The sequence below is a fragment of the Rhinolophus ferrumequinum genome, chromosome 6, assembly GCF_004115265.2.
Source record: "Rhinolophus ferrumequinum isolate MPI-CBG mRhiFer1 chromosome 6, mRhiFer1_v1.p, whole genome shotgun sequence".
In the NCBI taxonomy this organism is placed as follows: Eukaryota; Metazoa; Chordata; class Mammalia; order Chiroptera; family Rhinolophidae; genus Rhinolophus; species Rhinolophus ferrumequinum.
In genome coordinates this window covers 94,720,643-94,734,693 of record NC_046289.1, presented here as the reverse complement: position 1 = coordinate 94,734,693, position 14,051 = coordinate 94,720,643, and the positions used below count along the sequence as shown (strand labels likewise).

At 40.9% G+C, this 14,051-nt stretch overlaps 1 protein-coding gene and 1 pseudogene across 1 annotated transcript; both read left to right on the top strand.

Moving 5' to 3' along the window:
* The first annotated feature begins 3,035 nt into the window (after window positions 1–3,035).
* Window positions 3,036–4,869, top strand: RPS29 (ribosomal protein S29). The gene is made up of 3 exons (XM_033109659.1): window positions 3,036–3,195; window positions 3,427–3,526; window positions 4,758–4,869. Exons 1-3 carry the CDS (start codon window positions 3,134–3,136, stop codon window positions 4,764–4,766), a joined length of 171 nt encoding a protein of 56 aa, XP_032965550.1. The 5' UTR covers window positions 3,036–3,133; the 3' UTR covers window positions 4,767–4,869.
* Window positions 4,870–11,989: 7,120 nt separating this feature from the next.
* LOC117024078 (60S ribosomal protein L39-like) lies at window positions 11,990–12,140 on the top strand (annotated as a pseudogene).
* The last annotated feature ends 1,911 nt before the right edge of the window (window positions 12,141–14,051 follow it).

Here is a 14,051-nt window from a genome sequence, read left to right as displayed (position 1 = left end):
AAATAAGCCCTAATGGAGCAAAAATTAGTAGAAGACCTGGTCTTATTTTCGGGGAAACACGGTAGTTTACAGATATGCTAATTTAATTCTCTCAATTTACAGAAGGGGAATAGAGGCCGAAAAGAGTGAAGGGATTTGCCCAAATATGTGTGTGAACGTATAGAAACATAGGTATTTGTTTAAGAATCCCCCCAAAAAACTGATAACATGTTCTGGACAGGAAGACTGAAGAAATAGGGGTCTGCGTTGGATAAAAACTTACTTTTAAAAATATTTTTTTATGTATTTATGTTTTACTTTAGAACATATAATGAATTAAAATACCAATATTTGCTGAAATGTATATATATGTATATATATTAAACATTGGACTTTGAATCACTAATGACTTAATTCTGACCAGCTAGAAAGAACTGAAAAAATGAAGCGGAAGTGTACATATTGAAATAGCCGAACATGCAAAACTTCTTATGGTAAAATAGATTTTTAAGAGTTTGGAGAAAATATATGATTCTATTCCTAAAGTTTCTGAAATTGAAGATATTTCAAGAGAGACGTAGGTCTTTAAACTATGAAGTTCTAGATGAACAATCACAAATGAATGTGTAAATAATTTGAGGATGAAGATAGGAAATATCTTGAATAACAGTGTCTTAACATGCAGATCATGCCAATGTGCTTAAATTAAAAAATAATGTCTATACCCTGTACTGTTAGAATGTTTCAATCTTATGAGTATTTTATTTTTTTCAAAAAGAAAATATCAGTGGGGGTTACCTGGGGGAGTAGATTATGGAACATTGTTTCTTTTTATTTGCATTACATTGTATTGAAAAAATAAAACCCAAACCCATTAGGTATTAGGGGGAAATGTGTCTAAAAAAAATATTTAAAAGCCAAATACAAAAGAGTACTAGGAACCTGTAAGAAGAGTACAGGATTAAGCGAAAAGATCTTTATAAACACTGGGTGAAAATGCACTTTTACAGCTGTAGTCTCAGCTTATTGCAAAAGAAATTGATAATTCTATTGATTGAGATAGATGGTGCCAGATTATCTTATAACTGAGAGGAAGTACAATATCTCAACTGCAGTTTTGTAGTATCTCCATCAAGAATAATTTTCAAGACCAGAATAAATATTAGAAACTATTTGAATATCAAGATAGTTGAACAAATTGTTCAAGTGTAATTAGTTGCTTCTTTATCCTTTTTGTTTTTGCTTTTAAATGAATTCGAACCTTTGAGCCCACAGGATGACATATGAGTGTTGAAACTATTTATGGAATGGATCTCAGAACCATTGTAATCTTATTGAGACCAACTAGGAAAGACCAGCTAGAAAAGGCTGAAAAGGGTATAGACATGGGCAAATGTTAGATAAGCTTTTGAGTGGCACATATATTTTTGTTACCTATACTCTAATGACTAATATAAATCCCAGAAAAACTGTAGAAGCTTGAAACTGGACCCTCCACAGTCAGGTTTAAAATAAAATACCTTTTAAACTTATCTATCACTAGGCTTTTTGTTTATCCTCCACCCTAGTTACACAAAGTTGTTCACCTTCCCCAAGTCTTGTCTAACTCCATTGATTGGTTTGAACTTTTCCTCTCACCAGACATTCCCTTCAGCAAAGTGCTACCTGTAGAAATCCAATTCTTTAAGGTTGCCTCAGAGGCCCCTTAAATGCACCACGCTGGAATTAATTTCTCCCGTCTTTGCTTCTCGTGTATTCCATGAGCACGTCCATTATTGGATACAGAATGTTCTACTTAGTTGTATACACATCATTGAGTCACAAAAGTAGAAACTGGAAGGAAGGGCTTTGACATAATCCTGTTTTCCTCACTACCTTTGCAATTTTTAAGGGCAGAAATTAAGTCATATCTGGTTTTCTAATCTCTGGCTTGCCTCCTTTCTTCATTATGTAATGACGTGCCTAATTTAGTGATTGGGAGGGGCAACCTACCAGAATCTTGAAGAAATACAAACTTGAAGAAGTGCTGTATCTCAGTTCTAATATAAGAGTTCATGTGTAAAAGTTTCCTGGATTATTGTACCCTGTGGTACATTTTATAGATCTAGTTAAAGCTTTGATTTTTGAGGCATGTACAGCTTTAAGCTTATTTAGAGACATTATAAGTGACCATGTGGAATTTAGATATCTTTCAGCAGATTGTCATATGGCATTTGGTTATCACTATTTGTCACTAAATCATACATACATTGCATTTACTTCTCACTTTAAACTCAACCAACTACATTTAAATATCAAACACACTAAGCCTCGCTTCATTTTTCTGGAGTGGTGTAGGTATATTTCTAGGAGTGTGGCAATTAAAAAAAAACAATTTTGAAAATGTGTTCTGTATAACAAAAGAGAAACTCCTATCGTTGGCTGTTAATCATTACAAGCTGGTTTTGTTATTTTATACATTTAGTCCAGTAGGTGTCAGTGCTGAGTTGAGGTACAGTCCTTATTCTTAAGTGTAAAATTTTAATTTAAAAAACGTAAAAGGTTAAAACGATGAAGAGACGGCAGTAACACGAGAAATGACATGTTTCTTGGGGTTTTAAAAGTCATTCCCGAGGGGTTCAAAAGAGACGGGGTCTCGCTATGTTGCCCAGGCTGGAGTGCAGTGGCTATTCACAGGCGCGATCCCACTACTGATCAGCACGGGAGCTTTGACCTGCTCCGTCTCCGACCTGGGCCGGTTCACCCCTCCTTAGGCAACCTGGTGGTCCCCCGCTCCCGGGAGGACACCATATTGATGCCGAACTTAGTGCGGACACCCGATCGGCATAGCGCACTACAGCCCAGAACTCCTGAACTCAAGCGATCCTCCAGCCTCAGCCTCCCGAGTAGCTGGGACTACAGGCGCGCGCCACCGCGCCCGGCGGTCAGAGCCGGCGCGACAGGGTACTAGAGGCTGAGCCGCGGTGACGTCATCAGCCACACCAGCCTGGAAAGTTTCCAAGACTTCGCTCTTTTTCTCCCGCGAAACAGCGTGACCACATTGCGCACGCGTCGTTTGTCAGCACTGTATTCTGGGTAAACTATCTCCAGAATTTCAAGAACGCATGCGTGCGCTAGCTCTTTCCTTTTACCTCGTTGCGCCCGAGGGAGCAAGATGGGTCACCAGCAGCTCTACTGGAGCCATCCCAGAAAATTCGGTCAGGGTTCTCGTTCTTGGTAAGAAACAGAACGTGGCTTCGGGAAAGGGTTTATCTGCGGCGCGACGCTGCTGGAAATCGAATGTAGAGAGGAATTTGCAGGCGGCGTGTTGGGGGAGGCCGAGTCGGAGCTGTGGCTGCCGCCATTACAGACCTTCGGGGTCCGTGAAGGCCGGTGATGCGGGGGGTGCCCCTCGAGTGCGGAACACTTTGATTTCTGCTACCTGTCGTAATGCCGCCTCTCTTACAGCCGCGTCTGCTCAAACCGGCACGGTCTGATCCGGAAATACGGCCTCAATATGTGTCGCCAGTGTTTCCGTCAGTACGCGAAGGACATCGGCTTCATTAAGGTACGTGTCAGCCGCGCGCCATACTCCCTGTTTCTGTGGGCGGCCAACGTGCGGCAGTTCCTTAGTGTGAGCAGTTGCCCGACACCGTTTTCCTCTTAGTTAGCAGGGCGATTCCTTGGTAGCCAGTGACCCTGTTGAGAGTTTTGGCAGTCAAGTTAATAGAATGGGAACGGCGAAGGCCCCAAAAATAGTCTTTCTCACCCCCTTTTACCCAGCTCTGCCAGTTTTAGTTGCCATCTATTAGATTGGATACAATTACTCAGAACTACTAATATTAAATTTTAGATATCTTGAATCGTGCCTAGACGTGCTCTAGCCAGATATATGCGTTGACCACTGCCCTGCAATGTTGGATAGTGTCACGTAGTACTGGAATGAGCTTGAGGTGTGGGGCCAGATCTTGTGAAGATTCAGACAGGTCAAGTCACTTTAAAGCTCGGTTTCTGCCTGTGAAAAATGAAAGGCAGGGTTGTTAGAAAAATTGGTTAATAGAGATGAAGCTTTCTTAACTCCTAATAATCACTTATATTAGAAGTTGCTTCTTCTAAAGGTGAAAATTCTTTACTTGCTCTTACAGATGAAATTACTGGCCTGATTCATATTTTGTTTACCATATCGAGTAGAACCTCCTTGTTATAAACAGATGTATTTGTGTTGGTGTATTATAAGGTATATAAACACTTAATGTGAGAGCTCTGGCAGAGAAAGTATCGGCCAGATTTTTTACTGTTGACCAAATGCTTAACAAGTGTATGCTTGGTTAACAGAGAGGTTCAAGTAACTCTGGGAGGTAGCATATCACGGATGAGAAAAGGAATTCGGGCCCCACCTTCTAACTGTATGTCCTCACTTTCTCAGAGGCTAAGATTAAATGAGTTAATTTGTGAACAGTACCAAAGTATTAGCTGTATAATGACCTATTTAATAATCATCCTGAGCTTTGGGTAAAGATCATTTTACATAGTGTTTCTCTAGTGGGAAATTTATTTGAGGGAAGAAGTGAGAGTACCAATACTTAAATTCAGTCTAACGTGTAATTGTTAAGGTTTGTAGAACAGCTTGTAATGGGTATTTCAGTGATTATTTCCACTATTTAGATTTTGATAGCTGATTTGAGTGGGTCAAATTTCCAGTTTAAACCTCGTTCTATAATGAGCCAGTTTTTGTGAGAGTAAAATGGATATTTAAAGCATTTGATTAATTTCCTTTTACCTTTTTTTTTTTTTTGCAGTTGGACTAAGTGAACTTCCATGAATGAATCATGCAAGCTAACTACCTTACAGCAGAAACAATGTCAGGTCTTTGTACATAAAATAAAAAGGCTTCGATTATGAGTGTTTTGATGTGAATGTCATAGTCATGTGATTACAGAAACCTCTAATGTTACCTTCTCAGTGGATTCCTCTTCAAAATTTGTGGCTATTTCCCCCCAATTATATCAAAGTACTCATGTAGTTTTTATTCTTCAAAACACATTTTCTGTTACGTAAAGTGTCTGCTATATATAGTAGCATATAACCTGAGACAAACTGTCTCATCGGTAATTGACTCACTGTAGCAAGCAGGGGCAGTGACAGTAAAACTGTTGAAGAATAATTGGCAAAACAAGGCCATTTACTGAAATCCGCTCTGGGCATTTGCCCAGAGGAGGCAGTCCTAACTTTTGGGATAATTTACACATGAAAGCTTCTAAATTTCCCAAATACTTGTATGGAAGGGAACAGTGATTTGCTATATAGATGTGTTGCTGTCATTGCTGGCAAAAGCAGTAATTCCTTAACATTTGGTCGGGTGAGGGCTAAAGTTGTACAGAATTATAATCTTGAAAGACATTTGCACGGAAATCAGGTCTACATGTGGGTTAGGAGCTTATTAGGCAGAGGTTAGCAGAGGTCCTGTGGGGAAGAATTCCTGGAATCTTCTAGGAACAGCAAAGTTGTGGCTGCAGCAGAATGAGAATCTAAGTTATGGTGCGATATTGAACCCTGTGGCTCATGGTTAGGTAATTTGAGATACACTTCCATTTGGAGAACAGATTAGAGTGCCATGAACTGGGTTTTTAAAAGGTTCACTGGTTCTTGTGGGCAAAATAGATTTTAGTAGGTCAAGGGTAGAAGCAGGGAAACAATGCTATGGGACAGTCTAGGCAAGTGATGATCTTGGTTTGGACTAGGATAAAAGGGAGTGGTTGAGGTAGTCATGAACAGTGACTTCTGAAAATGGAGGTGACAGGTTTGTTGAAGGATTGGATGTGGGCGATTAAAAACAGGATGGCTCCAAGGGTTTTGGCCTGAGTATCTGGAAGGCTAGAATTGAAAATTCAGTTTGGGGCATATTAAGTTAGAAATGCTAATTAGACATCCCTGTGAACTCGGAAGGAGACATTTATGTAAATTGATCTGGAGTCCGTGGGAGCCTGGCACTGGAGATGCAACTTTGGTTGTCCTCCCTATGAATAGAATCTGCTATTGGGATCTCATCCTTGTAACTAGATGAGATCTAAGCCCTAAAGTAGGGAGTAAATAACACAGAAAAGAGGATTGTTCCTGGGTTACTCCAGGAACAGGTGGCATTCAGCAAAGGAGGACCAGGAAAGTGACATACTTGAAGCCAAGTAGGAAGTGGTCAACTGAAACGTGTGCCTCTTAATTATCACTGCAATGTCCTCTGCAAGGATGGAGAGGGGAGGAGTAGATCAAATGTCTTTTAACTGATTTTGGTTAAATCATCTGCAATTTTTTTTCAAAACTGACTGAATTCTTTGCTAGTGTACCTCTTAGGGCTTTAGAAGGAGCTTATGGAAGTTACGGACACTGAGGCTTAAGTTTCAAGAGCATAGTAGATCCACCTCTGCTAACCCTGAGTTCCATCCAGGAGTAAGTGATGGTAAACTGCAGTTGCTGCTAGGGGAGTGTCTTGAGGGAAGAGCCAGGGTTCAATCAGGGTGAGGAGGTGGAAAGAATATTGGGAGAAGACGTGGAGGATGTAGGAAAGTGGTATTCAAATGGGGCGGGCGGAGTGTGCAGATAGGGTGAGAAGCTCTCAGCCAGACAAGTATTAAAAGCTGGGGTTATAAACATTCTGAGAACTTAACACATCTAGTGATTTCGGTAAATGAGAACATGAGATGTATTTGACTCGGGTATGAGAGTGTTCTGTCCTGGCCTTGTGTGTATGTGGTGGTGGTGCAAAGGCTAGTGTGGACAGGTGGCCTGGTTTCTCTATTAACGGGCTTGAAAAACTTACTAATAAAAATTCCGTTTTAAAATTTATATGCCAGACATGTTTTGTACACCTGAAACTAAAATAGAAAAATTTATATGCCAGATGTGTATTTTCCAAATCTCAATATGATTCCATAGATCTCCTTATTAAGTATCTGAGGAACCTGAGGCTTAGAGATTGTTATTTCCCGTCTTAAGTTAGAAAGGGATCAAAACTGGATTGAAATTTGAGCCTGTCATCTGTGCTACTGCTTTTAGTACCCACAGCACACATTGTAAGGTTAAGACTGTGCGTCTCTTGTCCCCGAAGATCGACTAATTATATACAAGGGCAGGAACTATTATTTCTGTCCATATTTACCACAGCATGATACATTGCATATTAACAGTAGGTCCTCAATTGTTGAGTTGAAGTACTTAGTAAAAGTTCAATAATGTTGGCAAAATATAGCTCCTATGAGAGAAGTCCAACCATTGGAGCATATTCTTAGGTTTGGGACCCTTGAATTATTACTTTTTAGGGCTGCATGGAACCTGTTAAACGATCCCTCCTGTCAAAGATGTAATTCATTAATGAAACCAGTAAGACGTTTCTACCTATTTAAAGGAGAACTAAAAAGATCACAATAGGTGATTCAAGGATGTTGAAATGAATTTATAAGCAAGTGTAAAACTGCCTTTTTCAACAGGGGAGGGAAGTTAAGTACTATCCATCAGACAGAATGCGTGTCTGGGCAAGTATTATTTATTATAACATTCAGAGTTGTAAAACAGCTCAAACCCAAAGTCCCACACCCACCCTAAGATTGTGCTAGACAAACCTTAAGCTTTATTTTCCATGAAAGACACCCGGTAATCTTGGTCTATTTCAAAGTCACCATTTTTCTCTACCGATTTGTAGGCTTTTACCTATGTTGGTAAAATTTTTAAGTGCATGCTGTGTGCTAGGCACTGTTGTTACTGCTTGACTGAATAGCTTCTTTAATACATCAACTCTGTGAGGTATAACCCCTATTGTGCAAAGGAGGGATCTGAGGCACAAAGAATAACTTCCAAGATAGCAGTCAGGAAGTGAGATTCAGACCAGGTAGTGTGTCTTGAGAATTGCTCTAACCACCAAACTGTAAATGTCCAACAATTAGGGATAGCTTTGGCAAATACTGGTAGTCTACAAAATAGCCTAGAGAAATGATTTTCAATAAAAAGTGGAAAATTGTATATGTGGTACAATTTCACTGTTAAAAAAATGCACAGAATGAAAAACATGGTAGTCTGGGGGCCGGCCCGGTGGCTCTGTGCTCCTAACTCCGAAGGCTGCCGGTTCGATTCCCACATGGCCAGTGGGCTCTCAACCACAAGGTTGCCAGTTCAATTCCTCGAGTCCCGCAAGGGATGGTGGGCTCCGCCCCTACAACTAAGATTGAACATGGCACCTTGAGCTGAGCTGCCACTGAGCTCCCGGATGGCTCAGTTGGCTGGAGCGCGTGTCCTCAACCACAAGGTTGCGGGTTTGACTCCCGCAAGGGATGGTGGGCTGTGCCCCCTGCAACTAGCAACGGCAACTGGACCTGGAACTGAGCTGCGCCCTCCACAACTAAGATTGAAAGGACAACAACTTGACTTGGAAAAAAAAGTCCTGGAAGTACACAGTTTCCCAATAAAGTCCTGTTCCCCTAAAAACAACAAAAAAAACCATGCTAGTCTGTTGGCAGTGATTGATTGGGGGTGAGAGGATTAGGGGTTTTGACTGGAAGCAGCCAGTTAAGATTGACCTAGGGGCGCGGTGTCCAGCGGCTATTGTATATAGTGTCCTAGGTACCAATATTGCTAATGAGGCATATGCTCCTCCCTACACAGCTCATTGTCAGATTGCTCTGATAGCAAGTTCTTAGCATTGCTACGGTTTCCTTCCACTGATTTCCACCGATTGATACTCTGTGGTCCTGTACAAGACAAGTCTAATCTCTTCTGCAAGGAAAAAGGTGTAATACATAGGCATGAGGGCTCTCATGTCTGCCCAGAATCTTATTTTAAGCTCCCCATTCCTGATCATTTCACCTTCCCCAGAGGACATGATTTAGAGCCATCTATTAATTACATCTGGATCCTGAAGGTGACAGCACGTTGTCCAGAGCAGGCAGCAGTAAAAATTTGGGGAATGAGTCAAGGAGCAGATTTGGCAATGACTTTAATTTGGCTGGGCCTCAGTGCTGCTTCACTTTTTATGGGCCCTCTTTTCACCGTTAAAAAAAGACCAGAGACCCTGGCCTTGGACAGCTTATCTACATGGCTAATGTCCCCAGCCGTTTTAAAGCTGCCTACTTTGCATAACCTCTGCCTCGGGCATAGTTCTCGTAGAAAAAAACCGATAATAATTGATGCTTTAGATATTTGGGCTTTGGGATAGGCAGAGCAAAGCTCTTCTAGTGGTCTAATAACAAGTATATAACAAAGTTTGTTTCCTTGGTATCCACAAAAGTTGAAAAAAGGAAAAAGGAAGAGCAGGCTGAGCCACTAGAAGGGTTTCTCAAAGGTTAATCTAGAAAATTAAAGGATCAGTTTGTTGATACCACAGTATATTTGTGTGGAATCAAAGCTACAATAGAGACCAAAAACTAGACCAGATTATTATCGGTGCCAGATCCAGATTTCCCTTGTCTTTTAGAGCTTGAAAAGCATTGGGATTAGAAGGGACCAGCTTAATCTAGATGGGCTAATTATCATTTAATGTCTGAACGCTACTTGGTTAATTAGAAAATAATTTACAGAAGCCAGAACTGGCTTTCTTTTTTTTACTGAGGTTTAGTTAAATTCAGCCTGTTACAAACGTCAGTGACCACTCTCTTGAGCTGATTTGAGACTGAACCTATTGACTCATAAATTCGGGGTTCTCTGACATGTATTGAAGGCCTGTAGAACCACAATGCCCTTCCTATCCCTTCATCACCCGGCCCCCCCAACCACCATTGTTCCTATTTGTCACCCCTGGACACGTTTCTCCCCCTCTCTGTCAGCAGACACGTTCTGTCTGCTTACAGAGAGATCTCTGCCTGCCTGTATCATTTGAGAACCACTGACCTTGGGCCAAGGACTAAAACGTCTCTGGCTCTGGAAGTGGCTGGTGTGGACCTTAAAGTGGACCCCATCACATTTCAAGAAGCTGTGCTCTCGGTCAAAATGACCAACATTCATTCCCTTCACCTTTGGACCATCTGGTCACTTGCCTGGACTCCTTTCCTCAGGCCTTCACAGTTCTCTGTGCATGACTCCTCCTGACCAGTGTTTTGAGTTCCTTGGTTAGCTCACTTGGTCAGCCCAGTAGGCTGCCACTCGGTTGTTTTATTGTAAAACCTTTATTCTGATCACCTTGAAATAGTAACAGCATTAACAAGAGGAGAGGAGTGAATTTCCATTGACAGAAACTAACGAGTTGCTGAGGTCTGGAAGGAAGGGAGGAGAGTGAAGAAGTATCTGTAGAAGTGGGGGGAGAGAGAGACTAGTGTTAAGAGAAAAATGCCTTCTTTCTGCTTGTGTGTTATTACGGTTCTGGGACCAGTAATGCAGGATCCCCTTGGTCTCTCTGAACACATGTTTGGATAGGTTCTTACTGTGTATAATCCAGGTTTCAGAATGGGATCACTGAAGGTGCGTTTATGATTTTAGATGTTGCAGCAATGAGAGGAAAGAACAACTTTGTTTAATAAAGAGTGTAAGTACCAGTAGCCCCATGCACATTATACAACCCAATAATAATTATGCTGGACATGTAAACAGCTCCCTGTGTAGACTGGCTGAGCCTCCATTGCCAAGCATCAAGCATTAACAGCAGGCACGAGAAAAATCAATAAGCCTTTACCCAGGGAACCAGAGAGTAGGTTACTACAACTCCTAACAGTTGCCCATAAAGAATAATGTGTTCATGCTAAAGGAGGTTTTGTTTTATTTCCTAAAGAATAAAAAGATTATCAAAGGACTAGTTGACAGTGACAAACATTCATAGCAACAAAGACAAATCAATAAAAGCACAAAATAAGAAATGGAGCCTGTTTCTTGGCAATTTGGTTAGATTAATTACCTAGACTGAGTCTGGTTTACCTTGCGGTCCCTTCGCATACCAACAAATCCCATTTTATTATGACACTTGTGCATCTGTTCTTCCCTTGATGCTAACTAACTCCTCTTACCATTCATGAAGATTAAGTGTGGACACATCTCGCACAGTATTCAGTCAATCACAACAGGAAAGAGTGAAAAGGAATTCGTATTTAGGACTTTGAGGGGAGTTTTTTTTTTGATAGGTAATCTCCTTAAACACAATTTCCTTTGAAGTTTTCTATGTGGTCAGGAGTCTTCATTATCTGATTCCTGAGTATTAGCTTCTTTATTACCAAGCGAGCAAATGACAACTCCTCATTTGGGATTTGCATTATAGATTTTCTAAATAATCTTATCCTTTGTTCATGACTTTAATTTGTTCCTGGAAACCCTGCCACTAAGTTAAAAGCTGTCAAATGAAAAGAAAAAGTCCATTAATTTTACTGGGATAAAATTACGATGTATTTTACTGCGCCACAAGATACTAGAGTAATTTTCACAAATAGAAAAATATACTAATGAAGCAGTGGGGAAAAAAAGTTTATAAATAATAATTTGTAAGTATTCTGACATGAACTGGTGTACTGAAATTCAATTCTGGCAGTTAGCACAGTCCCCATAAATTAAAGTCTCCACAAGGCTGTGCTCACATCAGTTACTACTCACACTTTGGGAGTCAGACCACCTGCAGGATAACGTCTATGTTCTGCCTCTCTCAATGGAATGCGCTGTGGGAAAATGAGCCAGTGTCTGTATAATTTCTTGAGAGAAATTGGCCCTGAAGTGCATAGCCTCTGCCTTTTTATAATTGCACAGGACACTAGGTTTTGAAGCCTTACCTAAGCCAAATTGCACCATGTTGATGCCCAAGCCAAGAGAAGAATTGGTACGTAATATAATTACTCTGATTGGAAAAGACTGAGGCTAACCCCGCCCAGAAGATGAGGGAGAGAGAGGTAGGGATGAAGAGAGGTGGAGATAGAGCAGTTGGGAGGTACAATTCGTGAGACTCGTTTCTTGAGAGTCTGTAAAGTAGGCTAGATCAGCCTCTAATCTAGCTGTGGCAACCTCCAGGCAAGAGTATTCCTCACGCTCCTCTCTTTTTCGCCGCCATGGTGGTGTGTGCAGCTGACGCTTACTGGCCATGTCTTCTCACAAGACTTTCAGGATCAAGTGATTCCAAGAAACAAAAGCAGAAGTGGCCCATTCCCTAATGGATTTGGATAAAAACGAGTAATAAAATCAGGCACAACTCCAAGAGGAGACATTGGAGAAGCACCAAGGTAGGTTTATAGGAACTGCACATGAGATGGCATACATATTTATGCTGTATCCGGCTTGCTTGGATCTTACCAGAGCGCTGAAAAGAGTGCTACTATCTGGACAGCTGGGGGTGTTTCACTGGGAAATTATTGAAAAAATAATTTTCTCGTAATATGTTTCTGCACTAGTAGGTTGGTTCAGTAATAAATATGTGAGGCCTTCTTAAAAAAAAAAAGATATTCCTCATGATCTCTCCTTGATTGGTATTGAAGGTTCAACTTCTCTTTCTTTGATCTATATTTATGTGGAGAATAGCTGGTTTACACTAGTATCTAATCACCCAAAATAACCCTTACTGTCCTAGAGAAAAATTCCCACCCTTACATTTATTTATTTATTTTATTATTATTATTTTTTTTTACTGGGGAATGTTGGGGAAGAGTGTGTTTCTCCAGGGCCCATCAGCTCCAAGTCAAGTCATTGTCTTTCAGTCTAGTTGTGGAGGGCGCAGCTCAGCTCTAAGTCCAGTCGCCGTTTTCAATCTTTAGTTGCAGGGGACACAGTCCACCATCCTATGCGGGAATTGAACCAGCAACCTTGTCGTTAAAAGCTCATGCCACGTTCTAACCTACTGAGTCTTCTGGCCGCCCCCATCCTTACATTTAAACACACTATTTGGATAATTGTTTTCATGGATAAAATGTCAGTGAAATGTCGGTCATTCTAGAAGACAATAACCTCTCTATAAAATAAGCATGATGATTATATCTACCTCACTGAAGTGTTGCAAGTATCAAATGAGTTAATGTGCACAAGTGCACAGATAGTTGACTGTGGATGGTTTTGGATGGTGCTGGGCCTTGAAGGCTGGGGACTGGATGCAAGAGTCATCCTTCAGGCATCTGAAGACCAGAGAGGATGCCAGACACGCTAGGAGCACACACTCACTTTTGTTGGTCTGTCAGATAGTCAGCCAGAGTTGGAAAGACCATGGCTTCAGGGGCCCGAAGGGTGTTTTTGCCTTTTGGGCACTGCTGTTCCAAGGAGCACAATCTTAAAGCACTATGAAATGAGTGCCTTGGGCATCCCAAGGGGTCCTGCTTCTGATAGAGACCAGCGTCCTATTTTCATTGCTGCTGTCCCTGCTTGAGTGGTCCTTGCAACATCCAGCTTCCTGATCCAGGAGTGTTAGGCTTGCACATAGAGAGATGTAGCATCTCATAGATTAAAGCATTGAGATGATTGACCACTCCATATTGGGACAGCACACTGAGGAAAAACAAAAGTGAATAAGATGCAACTGCTAAGCGGTCAGAGGTGTAAACATTATTTATGAAGAGAACTGTTGACAAAAATACTTTTTCTGTGTGTTATCTTTTATTGACATTTATCCATCCAATTTATTGTAATCTTTTTAAAAAAATTTTTAATTGAGATAGAATCGACATATAATATTATGTAAGTTTAAGGTGTACACTGTATGGATTTGATACATTTATATATTATGATCGCCACCATAGACCATTAGCTATCACCTCCAGCACTTCACATAATTATCGTTTCATTTTGTGGTGAGAACAATTACGAGCTAGTTTCCTAGCAACTTTGAAGTATACAATACAGTATTGGTGACTACAATTAGATCCTCAGAACTTATCTTCTAACTGCAAGTGTGTACCCTTTGACCAAAATCTCCCCAATTCCTCCATCCCCCCAGGCCCTGGTAACCACCATTCTACCCTCTGTTTCTACAAGTTCGATTTTTTTTTTTTTTTTTAGTTTTGTGGGGGAAGAAATCTCACTTTTCTTCTAAGTTCATCTGGTTGGTCTAATAATCAAGTTAACGTGAGACAGATTAACAGGAAAAAGTGACCAAATTTATTATGCATGTACATATGGGGTTCCCTAAGAATATGGGGCCCAAGGAACTAAAGAGGAGGGGG

Coding starts and splice junctions, on each gene's coding strand:
- RPS29 (XM_033109659.1), top strand. CDS start 3,134: ATGGGTCACCAGCAGCTCTACTGGAGCCATCCCAGAAAATTCGGTCAG. Junction 3,196..3,426: donor GGTCAGGGTTCTCGTTCTTG/GTAAGAAACAGA, acceptor CCTCTCTTACAG/CCGCGTCTGCTCAAACCGGC.